Source organism: Zophobas morio, unplaced genomic scaffold (assembly GCF_036711695.1).
Source record: "Zophobas morio isolate AGI-343-1 ecotype UQ-CSIRO unplaced genomic scaffold, CSIRO_AGI_Zmor_V1 ptg000002l, whole genome shotgun sequence".
NCBI lineage: Eukaryota > Metazoa > Arthropoda > Insecta > Coleoptera > Tenebrionidae > Zophobas > Zophobas morio.
The window spans coordinates 22,052,809-22,074,009 of record NW_026972107.1 but is presented as its reverse complement, the minus strand read 5'-3'; the positions used below and the strand labels follow the sequence as shown (position 1 = coordinate 22,074,009).

At 34.8% G+C, this 21,201-nt stretch overlaps 1 protein-coding gene across 1 annotated transcript in view; it reads right to left on the bottom strand.

The window, feature by feature from the left end:
* Positions 1-9,577: 9,577 nt before the first annotated feature.
* The window catches only part of LOC135130638 (gamma-sarcoglycan), a 321,177-nt gene continuing 309,553 nt past the window's right edge, over positions 9,578-21,201 (bottom strand). Inside the window, exons 4-6 of the mRNA XM_064058061.1 lie at positions 13,391-13,580; positions 13,141-13,333; positions 9,578-10,051 (exon numbers count right to left, since the gene is read on the bottom strand). Coding sequence (XP_063914131.1) covers positions 9,748-10,051; positions 13,141-13,333; positions 13,391-13,580 — 687 coding nt within the window. The 3' untranslated portion in view covers positions 9,578-9,747. The remainder of the gene's footprint in view (positions 10,052-13,140; positions 13,334-13,390; positions 13,581-21,201) is intronic.

The following is a 21,201-nucleotide window of genomic DNA, read 5'->3' as shown; positions in this document are numbered from 1 at the left end:
AAATTAGGTACGACGTCGGTTTTAAATGGAAGCGCGACCCCAAATCTACCAACTGGGTCTCGAGAAATAGTTTGTCTAAAGATTGCCTCAGCTTGTTCGTCAGATGGCGCAACAATTGTTTTGTGTGGGATTTCTTCAACGGACCACATTTTTTGTATTTCGTCATTCAACGAAGGCTCCAGCGATATATGTAACGACTGCGTAGACGGTAACGACATGGATTGAATCGGACCCAGCAATACCCACCCGAAGATAGTCTTAACCATGGCGGGTGTTGCGGAATGGTCAACTACGTGGTGTCTCCCCTAACAATACATCAATGGGACCCGGTTTATACCAGCTGGGATACGCGAGATCGAATCCCCGAGAAAACTGAAGCCGAGATTGTGACGGGTCTATTGGTGACGCCGGCGCCGGCAGCTTGCCGCAAATACGTGGCAGAACATGTAATTCCAAATCCAAAGTCGGCTGCCGAATTTTGCGCGGTCGTATCTGGGTAGATGTGACGTGTGACGCATTTGTCATAATTTGGCCTACTCCGGAAATCGACACTGTCGATCTGGTTTTGAGTAGGCCCAATTTATTGAGACTCGAGCTCTCAATAAAAGAAGCCTGGCTACCGGAATCCAACAACGCGCGCATGTTTTGGGAATTTCCCCATCTATCGCGAATTTCCAACACTATGGTCGCTAACAAGATATTTTTTGTGTAACTCAAGGGACTGACAAGTGAATCAACAATACAAGAAGTGAGGGACTCTGACGAAGTTCTGTCTGTATCTGCCTCCGTAGCATCAGGTTCCGAAGGCGCATGCAAGGTCTTACGAGATTTAAAATGCAATAACGTATGGTGTCGCCCACCACAATCACGGCAGCGCCCTTTTGAATGGCATTTATTCACCCCGTGTTCATCTTTAAGGCAATTAAAACAAGTCCTGGTGGGTTTTATCAATGAATATCTATCAAAGGGCGACGCTTGTACAAATTTTGGGCATTTTATAACGTTGTGAGCTTCTGTACAAAGCGGACATTTATTTACTGGATTCGATGTAACAACAAATGACGCCTTGTTGTGACCTTTAGGGCCACCTAAATTCAACGATTTCAGGCGAGCAACTCTTGTGGGATTCGGGCAACAATCTAACACCTTACAATGTGACTCAATAAAGGTTTCTAGATCCTTGCGAGTTGGAAAATCAATCTTCTGAGTCCGACATTCGGCCTCAAAGGCTTTCCTAGTATTCACGTCTACCTTATCTAACAGAATGCTAAACCACAAAAAATCTTCTAAATTGTCAGCAATTTTTAACGCTTCCAAGGCCCCGCGATGCTCTTTGAAGCTATCGAGAACTGAGCGAAGTGCTTTTGCAGATTCCTTTGTTAACTTTGGGATGGACATAATCCCGTGGAAAAATTGAGCAGCCAGTTTCCGTTTATCGTCGTACCGGTCTATTAAAATTTTATATGCTATCGGATAATTATCCCCTGATAATGTCAGCGATTTTATCAGGTTTAACGCTTCGCCGGACAGGCAACTTAGCAAATACTGAAATTTGTCAACTGGTGGTAATGATTTGTTATTATGAATGGCCGTATTGAATTTTTGAATAAACGGATACCATTGTACAAAATCGCCATCGAAGTTTCGCAACGAGATTTTTGGCAATCGAATATTATTTTGTCTCGTTGTTTGACTATGATTACTAGGAGTCGGCGTATTCAATGGCGAGGACGCGGGGAAAAGTTCGTTATATGCGCCTCCGGTTTCGCAATATAACCGATCAAATTCTTTCCTCACCGCATCTTCGCTTTCAAAATCCGGTTCGTTTGAACTAGACAGGAAAGAAATAACCGACCCGTGATATTTTAGAAAATCCTGCACAACTTCCTCAACGCGCTGGTACCGAAATGACAATAAACCCTTGCGCGTACTTTGCAGCAACGCGGAGCAGGCCACGTCATGGGTCTCCACCATTTATGAAATATGAAAAGCTTTTGTAATGTATCACGAAACAAAATACTGTAAACCATGAGCTAATTAAACAATCCGGGTCGAAGGACCGTATGTTTACGACGCAAGTTATGTATATACAAACAACAATATGGGGAAAATGGACAACGGACTCACCCAAATTGCACCGATCTTCAGCCACGATTCACTTGCTTCCACGATTGGGAGGCGCTGGGGCCTCCTTGCACCAATAAAATAACACTGACAAAAAAGGCCACCACGAGGTGTTGCAGCCTTGAGGGTTAAGAACAACAACCGTTTCTTCTCTTTTTGAATTTTTCTGGTACTAGATGACGGCTTTCGTGTGTGGGTGGGGATAATCTTAGGGGGGTAGTTAAGGGTAGGCAATAAGAGGGTGGACAGGAATTGCTGCTTGCCTAACTCCCCGCAATCATAAACTTAAGTATGTACGAAACAGGGCCCACTATCGTGGAGTATAACACGGTTCCCGGCCCATGGATACGGATGAACTCCATAACGGTAAAGACGATGAAGAAATAGTATTTAGTTATTGCAGAATTGCGAGAAACGGCAACCCAGCTTCGATGGAAATGGAAACAAGCTGGTGAAGGGCAGCAGCAAAAGTAAATACCAAATTAAGGAGCATAGGAAAGATCCTGGACTGGCTTAGGACTAGATACTAGGAGGTACATACAGCTGAAAGAGTTTTAATAGCTCTAGAGGTACGTACAGACCGGTCAACAAATGTTGGCAACGTGTTGATATTGTTGCTTGTATCCCTGTTTCAGATGGAAAACATCGCTCGGTGTGTACGCGCAACATTGTTGTCAAGACGTGGAGTAGAATAACCTCACGATAATTCGTATTGTTTTTGCAGATTTTAGGGGCTACCAAACAAAGAATTCGACCGAAATTAGCTTTTGTTACTCTTACGATGTTACGGAACGAGCTACCATCGTTCAGAAGTAACTCTGACATCAAATTGTCGTCATGGTTTGTTTCATTCTTTAAAAACTCTTCTATCATCATCTTTTTTTTTCGTTTTATTATTATAAAAGCAGCACTAACACCAGCAGCAACAATCTCTTTCATTTTTAAACGAGCAACTGGTTTCAATTTGGCCGCCCAACCAACACTGTTGACAACATGTACCCGGATACAAGTGGCTGTATCCAACAATTATGTTGCCAACATTTGTTGACCGGTCTGTACGTACCGTTAGACAGCGATGGGGCAGGTAAAGGGAAACCACCTTATTAACGATCTCATTGTAATGGCAGTACAAAATATAACAATGACCCTCAGAATTCCTCGGTACCGAGTAGATGTTATCCAAACCATATTAACGAAATGAAACTATTAAAAGTAAAAATAATCGGAAGGAAGAGCTCAGGAGAGATTATAAGGACGATATCACAAGCTATTACTCCTGTAGCGACCAAACAGACAAACATCACAGATATGGAGTTGCTATGTGGTTGAAAAGGACATACCCTATCTCGTGATTGATTTTCTACCAATCTCAGAAAGAGTGGTTCTCCTTAAAATAGCAGAGCAACCAATCAATGTAAACATTATACAAACACATGCAGTCACAGCCGATAAATCAAAAGATGAAGTGGTCAACTTTACAAAGATATAGATGAAGTAAATAACAAAAGAAAAACTTTAACGCCAAGGTTGGTGGAGATAGATGCGAGGACATTGTAGGCGATTTTGTAAGGGTACTAGAAATGAGAGAAGTGATCGATTTTCTTGTTGAACTTTGGCAAGAGAGAGAACTAGTTGTCGCAAATACATGGTACCAATTTCTTCCTCGTAAATTATATACATGGAAAGTTGCAGGAGATCCAAATTGTATATTAAAAAATCAGATTGATTATATCCTGATAAATAAAAGATTCCGCCTTTTACGCAGGTGCTGATATTTCGTCGGACCACAATGCTTTTGCATACTAAACGTTAAGTTAAAGAGGGATGAGAACAGTAACGAAATGTATGCATAAGACATACTAAACAGAAAGATAATATCGACGACATTGTGAAAGAGATTAATGACATTACTCTAAAAGTTAACAATATAGTTACGGAAAAGATCACAAAGAGGAAGAAAAACGAGTGGATGACGAACGAAAGTTTAGATCTTGTGATAACCCAAACATCCTGCCTGAAATTGACATGTGAAAAAAAAAATTAAAAACCTGCGAAAAATTCAAAAATTCAAAATTTGGCCTTGGCTGTGATCGTCTGACAAAATGGAACCCTACGTCGTGTTGTTGAAAATGGCGGGATGCGTTCAGATGCAAATGGTGAACCCTAAGGTTGGAAAAGTACCGCTAAATAAAACACAAAATTTATGAAGGATACAAAATTATTTATTCCTCCACTGACAAAAAAAAAAAGAAAAAAAGCTGACTCGTGACTTGTCCTCAGGCTGCCCAATTGGGGCCTAAATAAAAAAAACTTTGAATGACTTGGAATGAAAAGCAAATTAAACGTCTGAATCAAGCAAATATATATATTTGAAAATCACAAATTTAATAAAAACAAAACAAAATCTGAAGTAAAGTAACTGGATGCAAATACACAAGTTATTACAGATGGGTGGCTGCAAATTTAAAATTTTGGCAGTCAATAAGAGAACAAAATTAAAATTAACAAATTATGCAGCAGCAGCGGCACCAGAGCGCTATAAGAGTGTGGCGATTGAACTACATATTTCAATTTCGTTCCAGAGCACAACAAAAATAGCCATAGGGGGCGTTGCAGTACGAGCGAAGTTTGGGGCTCCTGGCCGCCGTGGCTGTTTTCACTGCGATGGTGATTCTATCTATCGCAACCACTGTCGCAAGTTAAAGTCGCAACCTTGCAATTGGGTCCTGGCTATCACGAAGCCGATAGCGTGACGTCATCTCGACCGCTCCTGAATTCTATTCTAACCAGCATCTTTGTGCAGATGGCGCGATAAATCCCGCCAGCTTGATTAGGAACCGCGCACTCCGCTTCCACCACGTGTTTCTGTGTTATTTAACCTCAGTTCCATTTATATGTTCAATTCTTCTAACTCTGATATTAAACTACAACTGAACAATTGTCAAGGTTTCAAAAGGGCAATAAACAACATTTAAATTCGCCATACAATCTTGTGAAATTTTAAACAACGAATAATTTTTATTTGAAATTAAAATTGGACATCAAATAATTTATATGATGAAAACATTCATCAATAAAATATTTACAAAAACAAAAACTAGCAAAGTTTTATAAAAACAAAAAGATCCGGTGTGAAGTAAAACTTGTGCAAAAAAAATATTACGTGAGGTTAGAAACTGCAGAGCATGCAAATTTACGTCCAATTTAAATTATACAACAAAGAAAATTACTGAACTTAAAATTGTGAGATAGAGAAATATTGTAACTATGAGGTGAAAATTGCAGAGCTAACAAATTGGCATGAGATTAATATTTGCCACACTTAATCAACGATTCAAACAAAGAATTTATCTGATGTTACATTATGCCATGATTGATTGGTTATTTAAAACAATTTGTTTGGAGGTTTATATCGTGAACTGCTTATCCCAAACAAAACACATAATAAATAAACACAAAATGCATCAGGCGTTGCGAGAAGAGTAGTTTGATGAGCGTTGCGAGAAACTATGTCTCGATGATATAGCTGTGCACGTTGTGAGATAAATGTCTCGGTGATGTGATGATGATACGATGACAATAACGATGATAACTGCATAAGGAGAAAAATCTTTAATCCCCCCGTCCCGCAGTTCACGATATTAAGTATGAATTTTGCTGCACTTTTCTACGGTCTTTTTCCACAGTGGCGTAAAGTTAGGTTAATTTAACTGTCGTGGCTAAATGAACTATTGTGCAATCTTGTGTGAACAATTAAGAAGTATTATAATGTAACATTTAAGTATTAGCATCCAGAAACCTTATTCATAATTAGACAAACAAAATGAAACGAGTCCTGACTAAGTGAATTCTCATGAAAACTCCAGTAAGTGTTTATCTAAACAAATTTCTGATGTTAAATTGTGTTAGAACTAGTTAACGATTAAAAACCTAACCTGATCTATGAATCTACAAACAATGGATCAAATTTACACGTGTTCGCGTCGGTCAAAATTCACATGTTTTCCGATTAGAAAGCCACAAGAACTAGCTGCGCGTGTTGGGGAAAACGGTGGCGTCGTCGTCGTTACGATTAATTCTCGTTAAACAAAGGCTTCCTTGTTTTTATTAACTATCAAACCAAGTAAACTAACCCAGCTAACTTACCGCGTCTTTTTCACCATGCTCTCACACACAGAACCAAACAGTGGCGGAACTAGCTTGAAATTCTAGGGTGGGCCAACGGTTGGGCCCTCAAAATTTTAATTGGGCACGCATTGCAATTTTATATGTATAACCGCATAGAAGTGACTTATGCCTAATGAAGTAATATTCGACGATTGTTGTGAGCAGCATCGAATTCTTTAACAATATCTTCGATGTTTAAAGATTTTGCCACGGCAGATTCGACGTTGGTCACAGCAAGATGAATTAGTCTTTCATTGGTCATAGAATTACGCACACATGTTTTTAAACGTTTTAAAGTGGAAAAAGTACGTTCACATACAGCACCTGATACTGAAATTTTAGCACTAATAACCGCTAGTTTGTAAATATAATTTCATAAATTTTTAACATGTCTAAAAGGTCCATTATTGTCGTGATTTTCACGTTTTTTTCATTTTCGTACCTTGTCATTATTGGACGTATCATAAGTTCTGATTTCAACAAATCCAAATTACTTTGATAAAAAGTGGCTAAAGGAGTTAAGGCGTCAAAATTTAAAAATAAAATATTGCTAGGATGCAAAGCTGCAACATCATCTGTGGGCACCGACTTCATTTGCGGGGACTAAAAAAATGTTTTCGAGATTTTATTACAAAACAAGTTAAAAATTTACACCGGTATTCCTAGAAAAATTGAGGTGGGCACCAGGGTGGGCCGCAAAGTTTTTGGTTGGGCCATGGCCCACCCTGGCCCCCCCTCAGTTCCGCCACTGGAACCAAACCAACAATGACGCTTTCATCTCTCTATCAAGCCGCCATCTTCTACCAAACCGTTTTCTTCTAACCAACCCTAAAATTCCAAGCAGCAAACTACCCACTACCCAAAAGCCCTAACGTGCACATGGTTGCTCATGTTTAACGATTTTTTGATTGAATTTTTTTTTCAAATTCAACTTATTCAAATGTGATTTCGAGCCGCTGTTAAATTTTTTCAGCTCGAAATTTTGATTCAAATTCGGTCACCACAATCTAATGGGCGAAGGCAGAAAATATATAGTAGGTACAAGGAAATTAGGTTGCATATGTTGTATGTACAAGTAAACAAACATAAAAACTAATCCGACAAAAATTAAAGAGGCTATAGAAAGATGTATGAAAGAAGGATACAAAAAACTGAAGGACACAAATCAAAGGGAATATTTGTTTTGGATTAAATAAGAAAATCAAAGAAACAAAATACATATACGTAAAAATGACAGAAAACTAAATTAAGTTTATGTAGTAATCAAAACGATACCTAACAATAGATGTAGGGTTATCAATGATATAGAAAAATAACGTGGCAGGACTCTTTAACGACAATAGGCCATCTCATCCAACATGTAAATCATCGTTGATAAACTTATCAGGGCGACTTACAGGCAAAAGTAAGGTATCATATCCATTTAGGGTAGCAAACGGAATCGTACAGAATCTATACTTGAATCGGAAACCTCGACTCAGTCTCGATCGTGACCAGTAGACTGGCGAATTTGTTTGAAATACTAAAGGGTACCTGGAAATGTTGTATTTTATTACCAATGTTATTTAATTTATATGTTGAAAACATATTTTCTGAGGCATTAGATGGCATGGAACAAAAATAGCTAAAGCTTTAAAACTTTGACACATTGTTGGTAATCCACTTTGTCGCTAACAAGTTTTGTCTGCGAACTCCTTGTAGTATTTGTCAAAACTAATTACCATAGCAGTGACGTCTCAGCACATTGCCAAACCGTAAGCTGCTGTGCTTGGCATTTGAGAGCGCAGCTTCAGTTATTTTTATTCAGGCTTCAGTTTACGAGTGCCTTGTTTGTAACATAGATGGGGTTTATCCGAATCAAGGTTTTCCACATGCTATACTTCTAAAAAGTTTTGAGTACACAGTCTTTAGAGAAAAAGGATGATGGACTCTGTATTAATGCTGGTATATTTAGTACGTTCCTACATTGATTGCTCACAGTTACTAAATATGTTAAAGTTTCGGACAGTAGCAGCTGTGATGAGTTGAAATGGATTTTATTTTTGATTGAGTATTGAATGATACTGAAGTAATCAAAATCAGAGTGGTCTATAACTTTTTGACGCTGCTCATATTATAGGAATAGCAAAAGACAATCTCGCTTTCCATGCATTGATTTTCGTAATCCATTTGAACACTGTATATTACACCAGGTGCGCAGTCTTTGGTGCGCCTCCCAGCGGATAAACGAAATACGATTTGTATAATTTCTGGTTCTTTGATGTTATTCTTATTGAAGTCAAAGAAAATTGAGAAAAGTGGTTGACTAAATTATACGTTTTTTCTAAAAGAATATTGTAATACTTTGAGTTTAGTTAGCGTGTGATTTAATAAATGCGAAGGGTATTGTTAGAACGATTAAATTCAGCACGTTCTCATTTTTTCGGAATTACATTTTTAAAGATTTTCATTAAAATCTATTGATTTATTTTCTTTCATGAATTTAATTTATTTATACCAAATAAACTGTAATGTACAACTTAGTTTTAGCTTTATGAAGACTTTTTACACCTATAATTATATACTAGATAGATTTGTTAACCCAAAATTATTATTAACATTAATTAAATTTTTTTTTTCTAAATTAAACATGTACATAATTATAATATTTTTTATAGTATAAGTTCTTAAGAGATAAATGTCAAGTTACACAGAACTTTATCGGGACACTTGTATACATAACTAATTTAAAGCAAAAAATGTCAGTGTTTGCAGTAGAATAATTCACAAAAGGAAGAGATATGGAAATTTATATAATAAATGAATGAATACAGTTATTAAATATATATATTTTAGTAATTTCTTACCAATGTTATATTTATTTTTTAATATTTATAAATTGCGTTTCCAATATTCTGGTTTGTTTTACTACTTTGCATTCGGAAAAGTTCTACGACTTCCAATTCTGCGGATAAAATGAATTAATTTATGTCGTTGCAGTACCATGCAGCATTAATTTTATTTTGTTGCAGTCTTTTGTGCATACATTTCGCTAGTTACGTTGTTTAATCATGGCTTTATTTTCTTTATACAGGTAATTAACAAGTTGTTACTTCCACTCTCTGTATCGTTATGATTACTTTCTATGCATTTAATAATTGGCGCAAATTTACATTTACTTTGCAATCAATTTCGATACTTTTTACACCAAAGAATCTTTTGAATAATGGTTACATTGCATGTTAATATTTGTTTAAAACACATCCTTACAAACAGAAATAATTTATTATTTTCTAAACATGTCACATTAGGCTTAGTCTAACTGTAAATAAATACAAAACTTAAACAATAGAATTTCTCTATGAATTAACTTATTTCATATACAAAATATGTACATTATGAACAATTTGGCGATAGTTGTGCTTTATACAGAGTCTTATTTATTTACATGGAACAAATGTTTTTCGTACACTTTGATTACCGACAGATTCTATCGTCGTCTTCGGCGGCACAATGTAAATGCGATGGTACTAGAAACAATCTTCCGTTATTGCACACACATAATTGGAAAATTTCGTTCTTGTTGGAGGCGGGTTTGGAAGTAGGAATGGCGGTGGGTAGCAGTGGCATCACTACTGAACTCGCTTCTAAACGCACAGATCCTACTTCTGACCTAAAACTAATGTCATTGAGAGAGATTATCTTCATTTTGCCGCCGCGGGATTCGATGTGGACGCCTTGAGGACCATGAATTTCCAAGGAGCGGGTGGGAGATTCAAGTCTGAAAAATATACAGTTACGAGATAATCAACAGCTGTTTGTATATGAAGTAGGCGAAGTGTATTATGTATTCTGGCAGATAAGGTAAATCGTCAAGAGGTCACGGTATGTATGTATGTACGTATTTCTATACTTTGTTTACTTTCCATTTAAATTAAACTTTATTAAAATTAGAGCTTTTAGGAGTTTTTGAAGAATGAGTTTTACTGCTAGTATTTAGTAAGAGGTATGATTTATTAAGAAATGCTAATATTAGCAAAAAATATGAGTAAATTATTGTCCTCTGGAACCACAAAAAAGTAAAAAGAAGGATGATACATCCAATAATACTGTGAGTATCTAACCAGTCTTTGACTTTTATTGCTAGTAAATGTGGGTGGTTTGTCCAACTACGCAGAGTGTTATGATGCATTATCCATTACCATCACACATTTTCATTGCAACATATAAAGTAGGAATAAGCTCATTAACAATACAATTTTTGTGCTAATCTTTGTAGTTATTTTTCGCTTTCAATAAAAAGTTACATCTTTTAAAAAGCTTAAATCTCACAACTTGAACCTTCACTTGTATTTTTGCTGGGAATACTTTTCAAATCTGAGTTGTATACCCAACGAAGAATGGATGAACCGTTTTGGTAAACCTATGTTTCGTCGAGGCATCTTCACTAGAATTTAGAATTTGCAGAAATTTTCTTAAAAAAGTAATTTTAGCTGCAACGATATGTTTTTGTTCACATAAGATTTTGTGACCGGTTACTTCCTCGTGTTTGTATCCCATAACCCATAAGCTTACTAATTCTAAAATGTATTGTTCTCTTTCTCTGAAAACGTCATTGTTTTCTTGCCAGCCAAACATTTGTCTACAGTAAAATATTAATTTTTTCATTACATTCTCGCAATTTATCTTGGTTGTGGAAAGATGTAAATAAATGCAAGAATATTAAATGTAGGAGAGCATTTGAAGATATTTTCAGAATTGTAACAAATTCTGCATAACTGCTTTTGTTTATATGTGGCTCGAGGGCAGGGCCGGCTCTAAGGGACCAGGCGCCCCGATGCAACTTACTGTTCAACGCCCTTAAAAATTTTTTTGTAAAAAAAAACAAATAAAGTTTTGTAATCACATATTTTTGTAGAGAGATACTTTTTATTAACAAACATGCATAAGATTATGATGAATCAATCTTAATACATAAAAGTGTTTGTCTTAACTGACAGACTGACTGATTCATCAACGCAAAGCCTAAACTACTGAAGCTACAAACATGAAATTTGGACAGTAGGTTTTGTCATAAGCACCCATTGAGAAAAGATTTCTGGAAATTCCGTCCCTACGGGGACAAAATAGGGGATGAAACTTTGTGCAGAAATCCCGTGAGTTTTTAAGTCAGACGGGTTCACTGAGGCCCTGGAGGAGTGGACGAGATGAAAAATGATAATTTCGGAGATTTCCACGGTCGGAATCAATACATGATCATTTTCCGGGTTGGAACTGTGTAATTTCTCAAAAAAGTTTCGCCTCTGGTATGGTTGACATACTGAGTTACCGTGCTCTTTTGCCTTATTCTTAACCCTGCTCCTGAAGATGCCACTTACGAAAGTATGCGAAACGTTGAGCCCAAAAACTCAATTTACACGGTTCCAACCCGGAAAACGATCATGTATGAAAAATGATGAGTCCTAATTGCGAATTCCACGCAAAGGGAGCTGCGGGCAAAAGCTTTTCTATAGTTTAGGAAATATCGTTGTACCCTATAAAATTTTATTGACAATAACGAGGCGGACAGTGGTACAATAGCAAGAGATATTTACAACTTAAAGTTGTCGCGTGGCGGTAATCCGCAGACCTTAAATTTGCGTACAATTACCTGCTAAATGTTCTCCGACAAATTCGGGGGGACTGATGGGAGCCATAACTATTTCTTACCATTGTACTACTGTCTGCTTCGTTATTGTCAATAAAATTTTATAGGGCACAACGATATTTCCTAAACTATACATAGTATAAGTATAAAAATATTTATATTGCAAACGTTTTTCAATTTTTATTATTGTAAAATTGATACGATTTCAAAGTTGTTTTTAATTTAGACTTACCTCAATGTTAATCGAAATTTAAATTTAAAATTAATGATGCCAAAAAGCCACGAAATGATACACAGAACCAAATTCCGCTACAAACAGGAACAGTGAAAAATATAACAAAACTGTTGAACAATCACCACAACCAAAACCAACTGACTAGACTTGGAAAATAAAATTTTTAAGTATGCCGACATGGGCTTTTATGGTAAAAACAAACGTGACAAATGTTAAGAAAAATATCTGGTTGTGGTCATGGCGCTGTCTCGTCAAATTGTTACCAAGATAATGCATCATAAATCTGGTTATTTTTTGTCGGTATTGATCTAAAGGTCCCATCACCCAACCCAAAGGCGCACTCTTTTTCAATTATTACAGTTTGATAGTGCCAGGAATTGACTTCTTGGGATCTGTTTTGGTGGTCATAGTGGAATGTTAAAATGTAAGTTTTTCTGAAAAGTTTTCGATGGGCACCTTGGTCTGTTACTGCTATAATATTTTGTTGGTAGTGATTCAATGCAAATCTAACATTAATTTATTTTTATAGAGTTAATATAAAAGCATAGGCGGCGCTCGGCGCCCGGCGCCCCTTGTCACGGGCGCCCCGATGCGGTGCATCTTTCGCTTACCGTGTTGAGCCGGCCCTGCTCGAGGGTATGCGTAATTATCATTTCCGAAAAGAGTTGACTGGATAAAATGTGAAGTTTATCTTGAGCTGTGTCTCGGCTATCAAAAAATGAAGGGAAATTACGATTATGATTTTAATAGCGTTCAAAACAACCTTTGATAAATAAATAAACTTGAAAATTTCTTTTAGTAATAAAAGTTGTTGTTTCACTTCCCTTTTGTAACAGGTTGTGGCGAGCCCCATAAAATTTATAAGAAAGAAAAATTAATATGCAGAGGAGTTTGAGTGAACAGATGGCGTCTTAATTATTAGTTACAGCGTTGAGGATATCATAAAAGTTAACCGAGAGGTTTCCTGCCTTAATAAAAGTTAACCAACCGCAAGTCGTTGCCGGGTTCGGCCCGAACCAACGTAGTTTGGACAGAGCCGCTGAAAGATGCGCCTCCTTCCCCCGTCACCCTCAAAAGCTCGGAACCAACAACTACTTCTCGACCATCTACTGCAAACAGAACCATTCCCCGATCGTCCATTACTTTGAAGTTATTAGTGAGGCACTCGAAGCGGTCGTTTCCTGCAAAATGACCCGTTCTCATAAATATAATCAGATAAGTGATAACAAGCTACTGACCTAGGAATATCATGTTGTTCAAACGACCATTTTTACTCCTAGATGATAATGTAAGGTTTCTGCTCGACTCAACGATTATCGGTTGCCCTGTTCTTGATTTTATGCTGCTGGCTATTAAAGTGTTTAAAACGAACGCTTTTCCCTCGAGGCGCAATCCACCACTTACAATCTTCAACTGACCCATTCCTTCCTGGAACACATTTTTAGTTAAATAGTGTTAAATATCCACCAAACTGCATTTGATAAAAAAATTACAAAAAAAAATTAGTTTTCATGTTCTGATCTTCAATATACACCACTTGTGGAATTTTGTTCTGTCAGAATTTTATATTTGCTAATACAAAATGTTGTCGTTCTTATTTATTTGTTTGAATTATTTCTTTACTGATCTTACCGTTTATGACCGATTCTGTTTCAGCTTTGTCAGTTATCGTTTCCGGGCTTAAAAATTTCCAGATGTTAAAATACTTACATAAATCGTTAAATCTGACACTACCAGTAATTGGTCCGTAACCGAAATATCGGCACGTAGCCTCATTCTCATCCCGGCAATTAATTTCTAAAAATAATTTTTCTTTAGTTGAAAATAAAATGATTACGATAATGGCTTCTTGTGAAATATACTGTAAAATTCCAGTCAGTAATTATGTCCCGAGGTCTTGAGATAAAGATGTTAAATATAAAACAGAGTCGAGGCTTTTTAAATTTTCGTAATTAAAACTTCTTTAATTGAGATGCAACAGTTGTTTCGGATTCTCTTTGATATCGAATATAATGTTACCCGGTTGCTTGTTGGTTTCCCATCGTGCACAAAAAAGCTGATTTTATAAAAGAGATAAGTGCTTCAGGTTATTGTGTGTGATTTTAATTAATGTCGTGTTAACGAAAATAAATTTATTGAACAAAATGAGGATCCTGAGATGAAAAAGCTGTCGAAAAAACTAAAACATGGCCATTATGTCTTGAGAAGTTTCAATATTTGCAATTTTTGTTGTGTCGGTATAGCGTGATCTTCTAAATTTGGCCATGATGCATACGGCTGACTTAAACGTCATGGCCAACTAGAGCCGAAGTTTAGAAAATCATGCAATAGTAATGTTAACTGTTCTGTGTTTATTGCGAAAGCTCTGTATGATTAGATTTAACATCATCCTTTGTTTTCAATACGGATGTTTCAATATTCATGGTATGTCGTAGGAATTTTTAATCCACGTATATCATTAGTTTGCCCACAAATGCAAAAAAAACTTTTCATTACAAATTCAAATTTTAATAGTGTGAGTAAATCGACTATTTAAATAAGATATGGTTCGTTGCTATTAAAATATCTTAATATTTTTCAATAAATAGTCAGTTTCTTTTTGAGAATAGGTTTTGCTGTAAAGTAAGTACCTGCTTATTTTCTCTCACCTTTAAAACATAGGCAGTACAACACTTGATTTTCATAGATGTCTTTTGAGTAATTTATTTTTTCTTGCAATGTTAGAGTACAAATAGTCATGTTTACACAAAACCTCTTTTTTATGTTAATATTACTGGCAATTTATGCGTTATATTATTGAGGACTGTTTTATAAATGCAACGAGACGTTTCTGTGTTGTTCACGTGACTACAAACAAATTAACTTCATTTTATTTCCCGAGTATAAGTTAAAGAAGTATTGTTATTGAGTGCATCGGGCGACTGCTACTTTTATGTTTTCTTGACGTCTCATGACTCCTAGGGTACGAAAACATAGGTCCCTCGTTACTGTTTGTCGTTCTACCATTTGCTGTCTACCGTCTGTCCATATTTATGTCGATTTTTATATAATAATAATCTTCTAAACTACCAGCCCGATTGTTGTCAAATTTTGTATGATGAATATTAGGAATATCGTGTAGATGATAGAATGCTAACCAAAATTGTCTGATCATCCTCACTAACCTCATCTCTAATTTTCACAATAATTATTTAAAGTTTATAAAGTAACATACTCCTTTTTGTAAAAAAGTCAAAATTGAAAATTTGAAATTCTGAAAACGGTTTAAGGCTATCTGAAGCATGGTAAATCGCAAATCGGTAATCAAAATTTATCAGTTTATAGCCTCCCAAAAAGGATCAAATCATCTCAAAATTTTACCGAATAAATCTAAAAAGAGTTTACACTTGTAGTTTAACAATGAATTTATATTTTTGTGAATTGCTTGCACAAAGTGACTCAAAAGAATTAATGAATGAGGCGACGTGTTTTATTGCCCATCCAATTTTCCTGAGAATTTGAGGATACCGTACTTAATATTATTTTATTATTAATAAATATTAATATAAAAAACTTTAAAATAATACAATTTCGAAAATGTGAAATTTATTTAGCCTAGGAAAGTTGTCATCTATCATTAGTTTTTACCACCTGTGTATTGATAGAGAATTTAAATAAAAGTTAATAATAATTGTAAAAATAACACTTTTAACTGAACTAAAACACTTTTTTAATAACAACTGAAACTTATTATTGTTTTAATATGTTTTTTGTCCTTTTAGTCCAAATAAAGAAAGCCATGTGTGCATGTGTCACATTACTGAATGCAGAAAATGTTTTTTTAAAAAATACTAAATTTAACCCCTCGTGGTATTTAAAAATAATCAAGTTGGCCTTGTATCTCCAAAATAAATGTTGATGAAAATTTGAGCAATATTTCAGAGGATAGAGTTCAAATACTTTTACATATATTTCAAATTTCAGTGAGTTCTGGTAAATCGTTCTGGAAATATTTAGATATATCTATACTAGCAACGTGTCCTTGTTAAATGTTGACGACGTCCTCAAAAAATTTTTAGATGAAAAAATTCATTATTAACATGTTCATATGATGCTTCTTTACCTTCACTTTAATAATGCACACTTATATTATTAGCTTATAGCGGTCATTATCAAAAAAATAAAATTCTCAAAGTTAAATTTGATATTTGTTCGACTATACTTTAGGGCCGAGGGAAGTTAGAAATAACCTTCGACCAATTTTTTTGCTTTTCTGACCATCCTGTTTACTATGTTTTTATGGTTAGAATTATTATTCGTTATAATTTGTATTTGCTGCTGGCTATAATTAAACTTCATAGATAGTTATGTGTTACAAACCACAGACAACTTATCTGTAAGAGCTTACTACGTACCACGGAAAAGCATTAAATCGACTACAACAATGTCATGTTCGAAATGCTTTATTATAGCATACACCCAGAGCTGTTCAGTACTTCAAGTACTTTTACTTGAAGTAATACTTCAAGTACTTTAAGTACTTCAAGTACTTTACTTGAAGTACTTTTATATTTAGGTACTTGGTACTTGGTACTTGAAGTATTTCTAAAATGTACTTGAGTTTAGTACTTGATTTTGCCAAGTACTTTACTCCAAGTACTTCACTCAGTATTTTAAATACTCTTGAATTACTTGAAGTATGAAAGTGGAAATTTCAAATACTTTAATCTCTATTTTACGAAGTTTTCACATCTCAAAATAGGGTCTGTTAAATACTTGAAGTTATTAATTCAATTATTTGATTAGATGTATTTTTATAGTAAAATCGTGTTTGTTTTCTGTGAGGTTATATTTTGATCTGTGATTGTGGATATCTTATCCACAATATGACGTACATTTCATAGGTACTTGCATAATGCCGATAGATAGGTAGGTAAGAAAATTAATGTCATAAATATGTCATTTGAGAGTGGATGACGACAGCAGAAGGGTCGGAGATCTGTGTAAAATTTTCAGCGATGTAAAGTTGTGAATATATGAATTTTGTCTTTTTTGTATTTTGGTCTGGAACTTAACTTTGCGGGTAGTTTTTCAGTACCCCAAAGGGAATCGGGTTTGTTGACGTACCTGCTAAAGTGCAAGGTCGGATTTGAAAATATTTGAGAAATGATTCAGTACTCGTTCAAAAAGATATTTATTCTTTCATTAGTTTCTTAACCCCGCCGTGTATTTGTCAGAAGCCTGGTCAGGGCGGAGAACTCGGCAGGGGATTATCCCCTTTATTACAATAGCAATAGCTGATGGCAGGTACAGACTTTCATATTCGCCTCTTCCTCGTAGAATTTAAACACAATTTTATGTTAAATATTTTGCAGTTTAATTTTCTTTATCATGTTAGACACTCGTTTTTTACCAAATTTTCTTTTTTTGTTTATACATGGTTCAGCCATATAAACTTAGTTTGTTATTACAACTTATATTTTCTCACATTAGAGTTTCAAATAATCTGTTAAATTGTATGAATTATTTGAACACCAACAATTTAAAAAGACGTAATGCAGAAAAACAATGATTTTAAAAGTCACACTAATTAGTGTCATTTATCTTTCCTGTGCAGATTTTATTTATTACCGTATAACAACTTTACGTATTACATTGCATGGCTTATTACATAAACCCAATATTGTTCAAAATGAAATATGTTTTGTAAAACTCGGCTCGTAGTACCAATGTTTTTTGTAATCCAGTTGATACGACCATGATTGTATTGTTTTGATGAGTACCGAATTGTACTTTGATATTGCTCGAAGGACCTTTGTTTTGTTGTGTGCGAAATAATAGACAGCGTTCGCTTTCGATGTTTAAATACAGGACGGTTACAGAAGTACTGTATTTACAATATCAGGTAAAGATACCCAAAAGGGTCAGTGGCCGCTTCCGTAAATGGAACAAAATACATATTCACATTATAAAAAAATACAAAGTTAATGAAATTCGCGATTAGTTAGTATAATTGCCTAGATAAATACACCCCTACGAAATATTTTAACAATAATAAATTTAGTACATATTTACCTGAATTTTCGCAAAAGCCGTTGTTAGGCATTCCCTGAAGTCATTGTAGTTATCAGTTACTAATGCCATCTTCTTTGGGTTTTCAGGTAAAAATGAAAAATAAGCCAATCGAAAATGTAAAGGAAAATTCTGAAAGTATTGTGGCATTAGAGGAACAAAATTTTGTATAAATGGACGGAACAGCATTACGAACCTATTATTTGTGATTTGTCAGTGTAAAGTTACATACTTTGTTAGACAAACATTGTAGTGATTAGTGTTTACTATTTAGTCACTGTAGTATTTAGGTTAATTTAATAATTTTTAGAATAGTAAATACGTAAGTGGTAGACAGATATATTCAGGGATATGGGGCATTCATTCCAAGAAAATTCTCAGCATTTTTGGTAACCGCAAAAGTAAAAAACGACTAATTACTTTGATCACCTTGATATTTTTCAAGAGTTAGAGTTTTCGCTGAAAATGTACTCTCGTTTTAGGCATTTTATTTTTTATTTAAAAAATTCATACGTTTTTTTTGAAAATGCAACATAGTGACTTAAACATTTTTATGTCACGAGCATGTATATGTATCGCACTGCTCCTAAAATTTTTTTCTGAAAAATTTCAGTTTCACAAATCCGGCCCTGTGCACTTTCACAATGGGTAATGATTAAGGGTGCTGTAAACTACCCACAAACTTAAACACGGAACCGGTTCATAAAATTCATATATTTTTAACACAACTTTATTAAAAAATCAGAACGTTTTGGTGGTGAACCAAAATTCAAAATATTAAAAAAAGGCAACAGAAGCCTGAGAAAATACCATACAGCGCCGATGTTTTTATAAATTAATAGTAAGCATACATAGACAACGCCGTCATGTATTTTATTTTAAATTTTAAATTAGAAATAGACGTTAATTTTGTCGAAGTCATTGTGTCAACAGAAAGATGTAAAAGTATTTCAAAAGAATATTGTTTATAAATAACATAGTATTATTAATAAGTGAGCTACCATTCTGCATTTAAGTTGACGCTTATGCAATTTTTTATGTGGCGAAATATGTATTATTGTACCTATACTTAAATTCTGAGTATTAAAAAATTCAGTTCTAAAATATATTAAGCTTTTTAAAAAAAACAGGAAAAGTTATTTAGTTCTACAGTATTTCAAATAATTAGAAAGTACTTGAAGCATTTTCAGTACTTCAAGTATTTGTAAGTACTTGAAGTATACCTCCAGTACTTCAAGTACTCGTAAGTACTTGAAGTAATATACTTGGCTTGTACTTCAAATACATCTGAAAACTACTTGATACTTGAAATACTCTTGCTGAAAGTAAGTACTTGGTACTTTACTTGAACACTATTTCAAGTAGTACTTTGTACTTGGTACTTCAAGTACTTTTTTTGAGTACTTTGAACAGCTCTGCATACACCAATGGCTTATATTGTATTTAATATTTTTAAAAATGATTTATATGTAAGTATTATAATATTTTAGTGATGAACACCTTAAATCATTATCTTAAAAATATATTAGAGAAATAGGTATATATTTTTGGTGAAGTTGTAATAATTCTGCAGAAAATAACACCAAAAAATGTAAAAAATTGAAAAAATACATATAATTCCTACGATTACAAGTTACAAATTTTGCAGTAATTTTCTGAAAATGATTCACGCAGATGTAGTGAATTCTGAGAACTAATGTTTGTACTATTTAGTAATAAGTATTAGAAAACACACTGTGTCTGAAACTACGCTGCTTGTTGCAAAAATGGTATATGAATTTGATGTAGACATAATTTCAACAAGAGCGAGCTCACCGCTGTACACAGATGACAGATGGCAGACAGACACACGAAAAACTAATGCTTTTTATCCTAGAGGTCATGAAATGTCGAGAAAACATGAAAGTCATTTATCGGATGGACCCTGTTACAATACTTCCTTAGGTTACGCTTGCAAAGTAAAAAGAGGCAAAAGCAAGTAGCAGAGATCGGGACCTTAACGAAGGAACTATGACTGGGAACTAAGGTAAATTTTTTCATTTTATTTATTTCCCTGGAAAAGACTATCAATGTAAGTTGCGATCACACCAGGTACAAACCGTTTGAAGGTGTGTCAAAACTAAGAAAAATCACATAATAATGCTCACTACACTAGTCGGACGGAGTTCGCATAAAGCAAAGCCTGGAGCGGGTTACCAGAAGTCTCGATTGCGGGGTCCAGAAAGACCTCGAGGCGGCGTTCGTGATTCAGAGGAACGTAACAAGGCGAGTACAGTGAATGTTGAGAGAATCCAGTCAAGTTGCGCCGGAATTATTCTGTACATAATGGCTGTGTGATTAGTCGTGTCAATTTGAGTTATTAAGAAATAAATTGTTAAGTTTTACCCACGCCGACTTTAATCACCGATCACCGTAACAATATTAATTTTAGCTCATAAAAGTCATTATAAAAAACTAAACAAATTCTCAAAGCAAAATTTTATCATTTTTCGAAGCTGTTCGACTGTACTTATACATAACATATAATATATACTGTAGAATAACGTTTGACCATTTTTTTTTAACTCTGTTTAGAGATATAGAGTTATTAGTAGTCATTCTAACGCTGGAGCGAAAATGTCATTCTGCACTATTCTTAGCCTGAAATTAAAACTAGAATTGAAACCTTGTGAAACGATCGTAGAAAAAAATTATTACAATTTACAACATGGTGTGTTCGAGCAGTAAAACATCTCATACAGCAGCTACATTAAAGGTTATTGATGGATATAACAAGAGTGAAATTCACCAAGAGCACTACCTTCAAGAGATGCAGGACCTAGTGTTTTGAATGTGGATGCAACCCTAAACTCATCATTTAATATGGTGATCCATATCACCTGTTGCACTATCAGATGATAAAAAAATCCAAAACGGAAAACTAAGAAAAAAAAAACAATAATAAAAGTGCTTTAGAAGTGAGATAACATCTCTAGAACAGTAATATTCAAAAAAACTA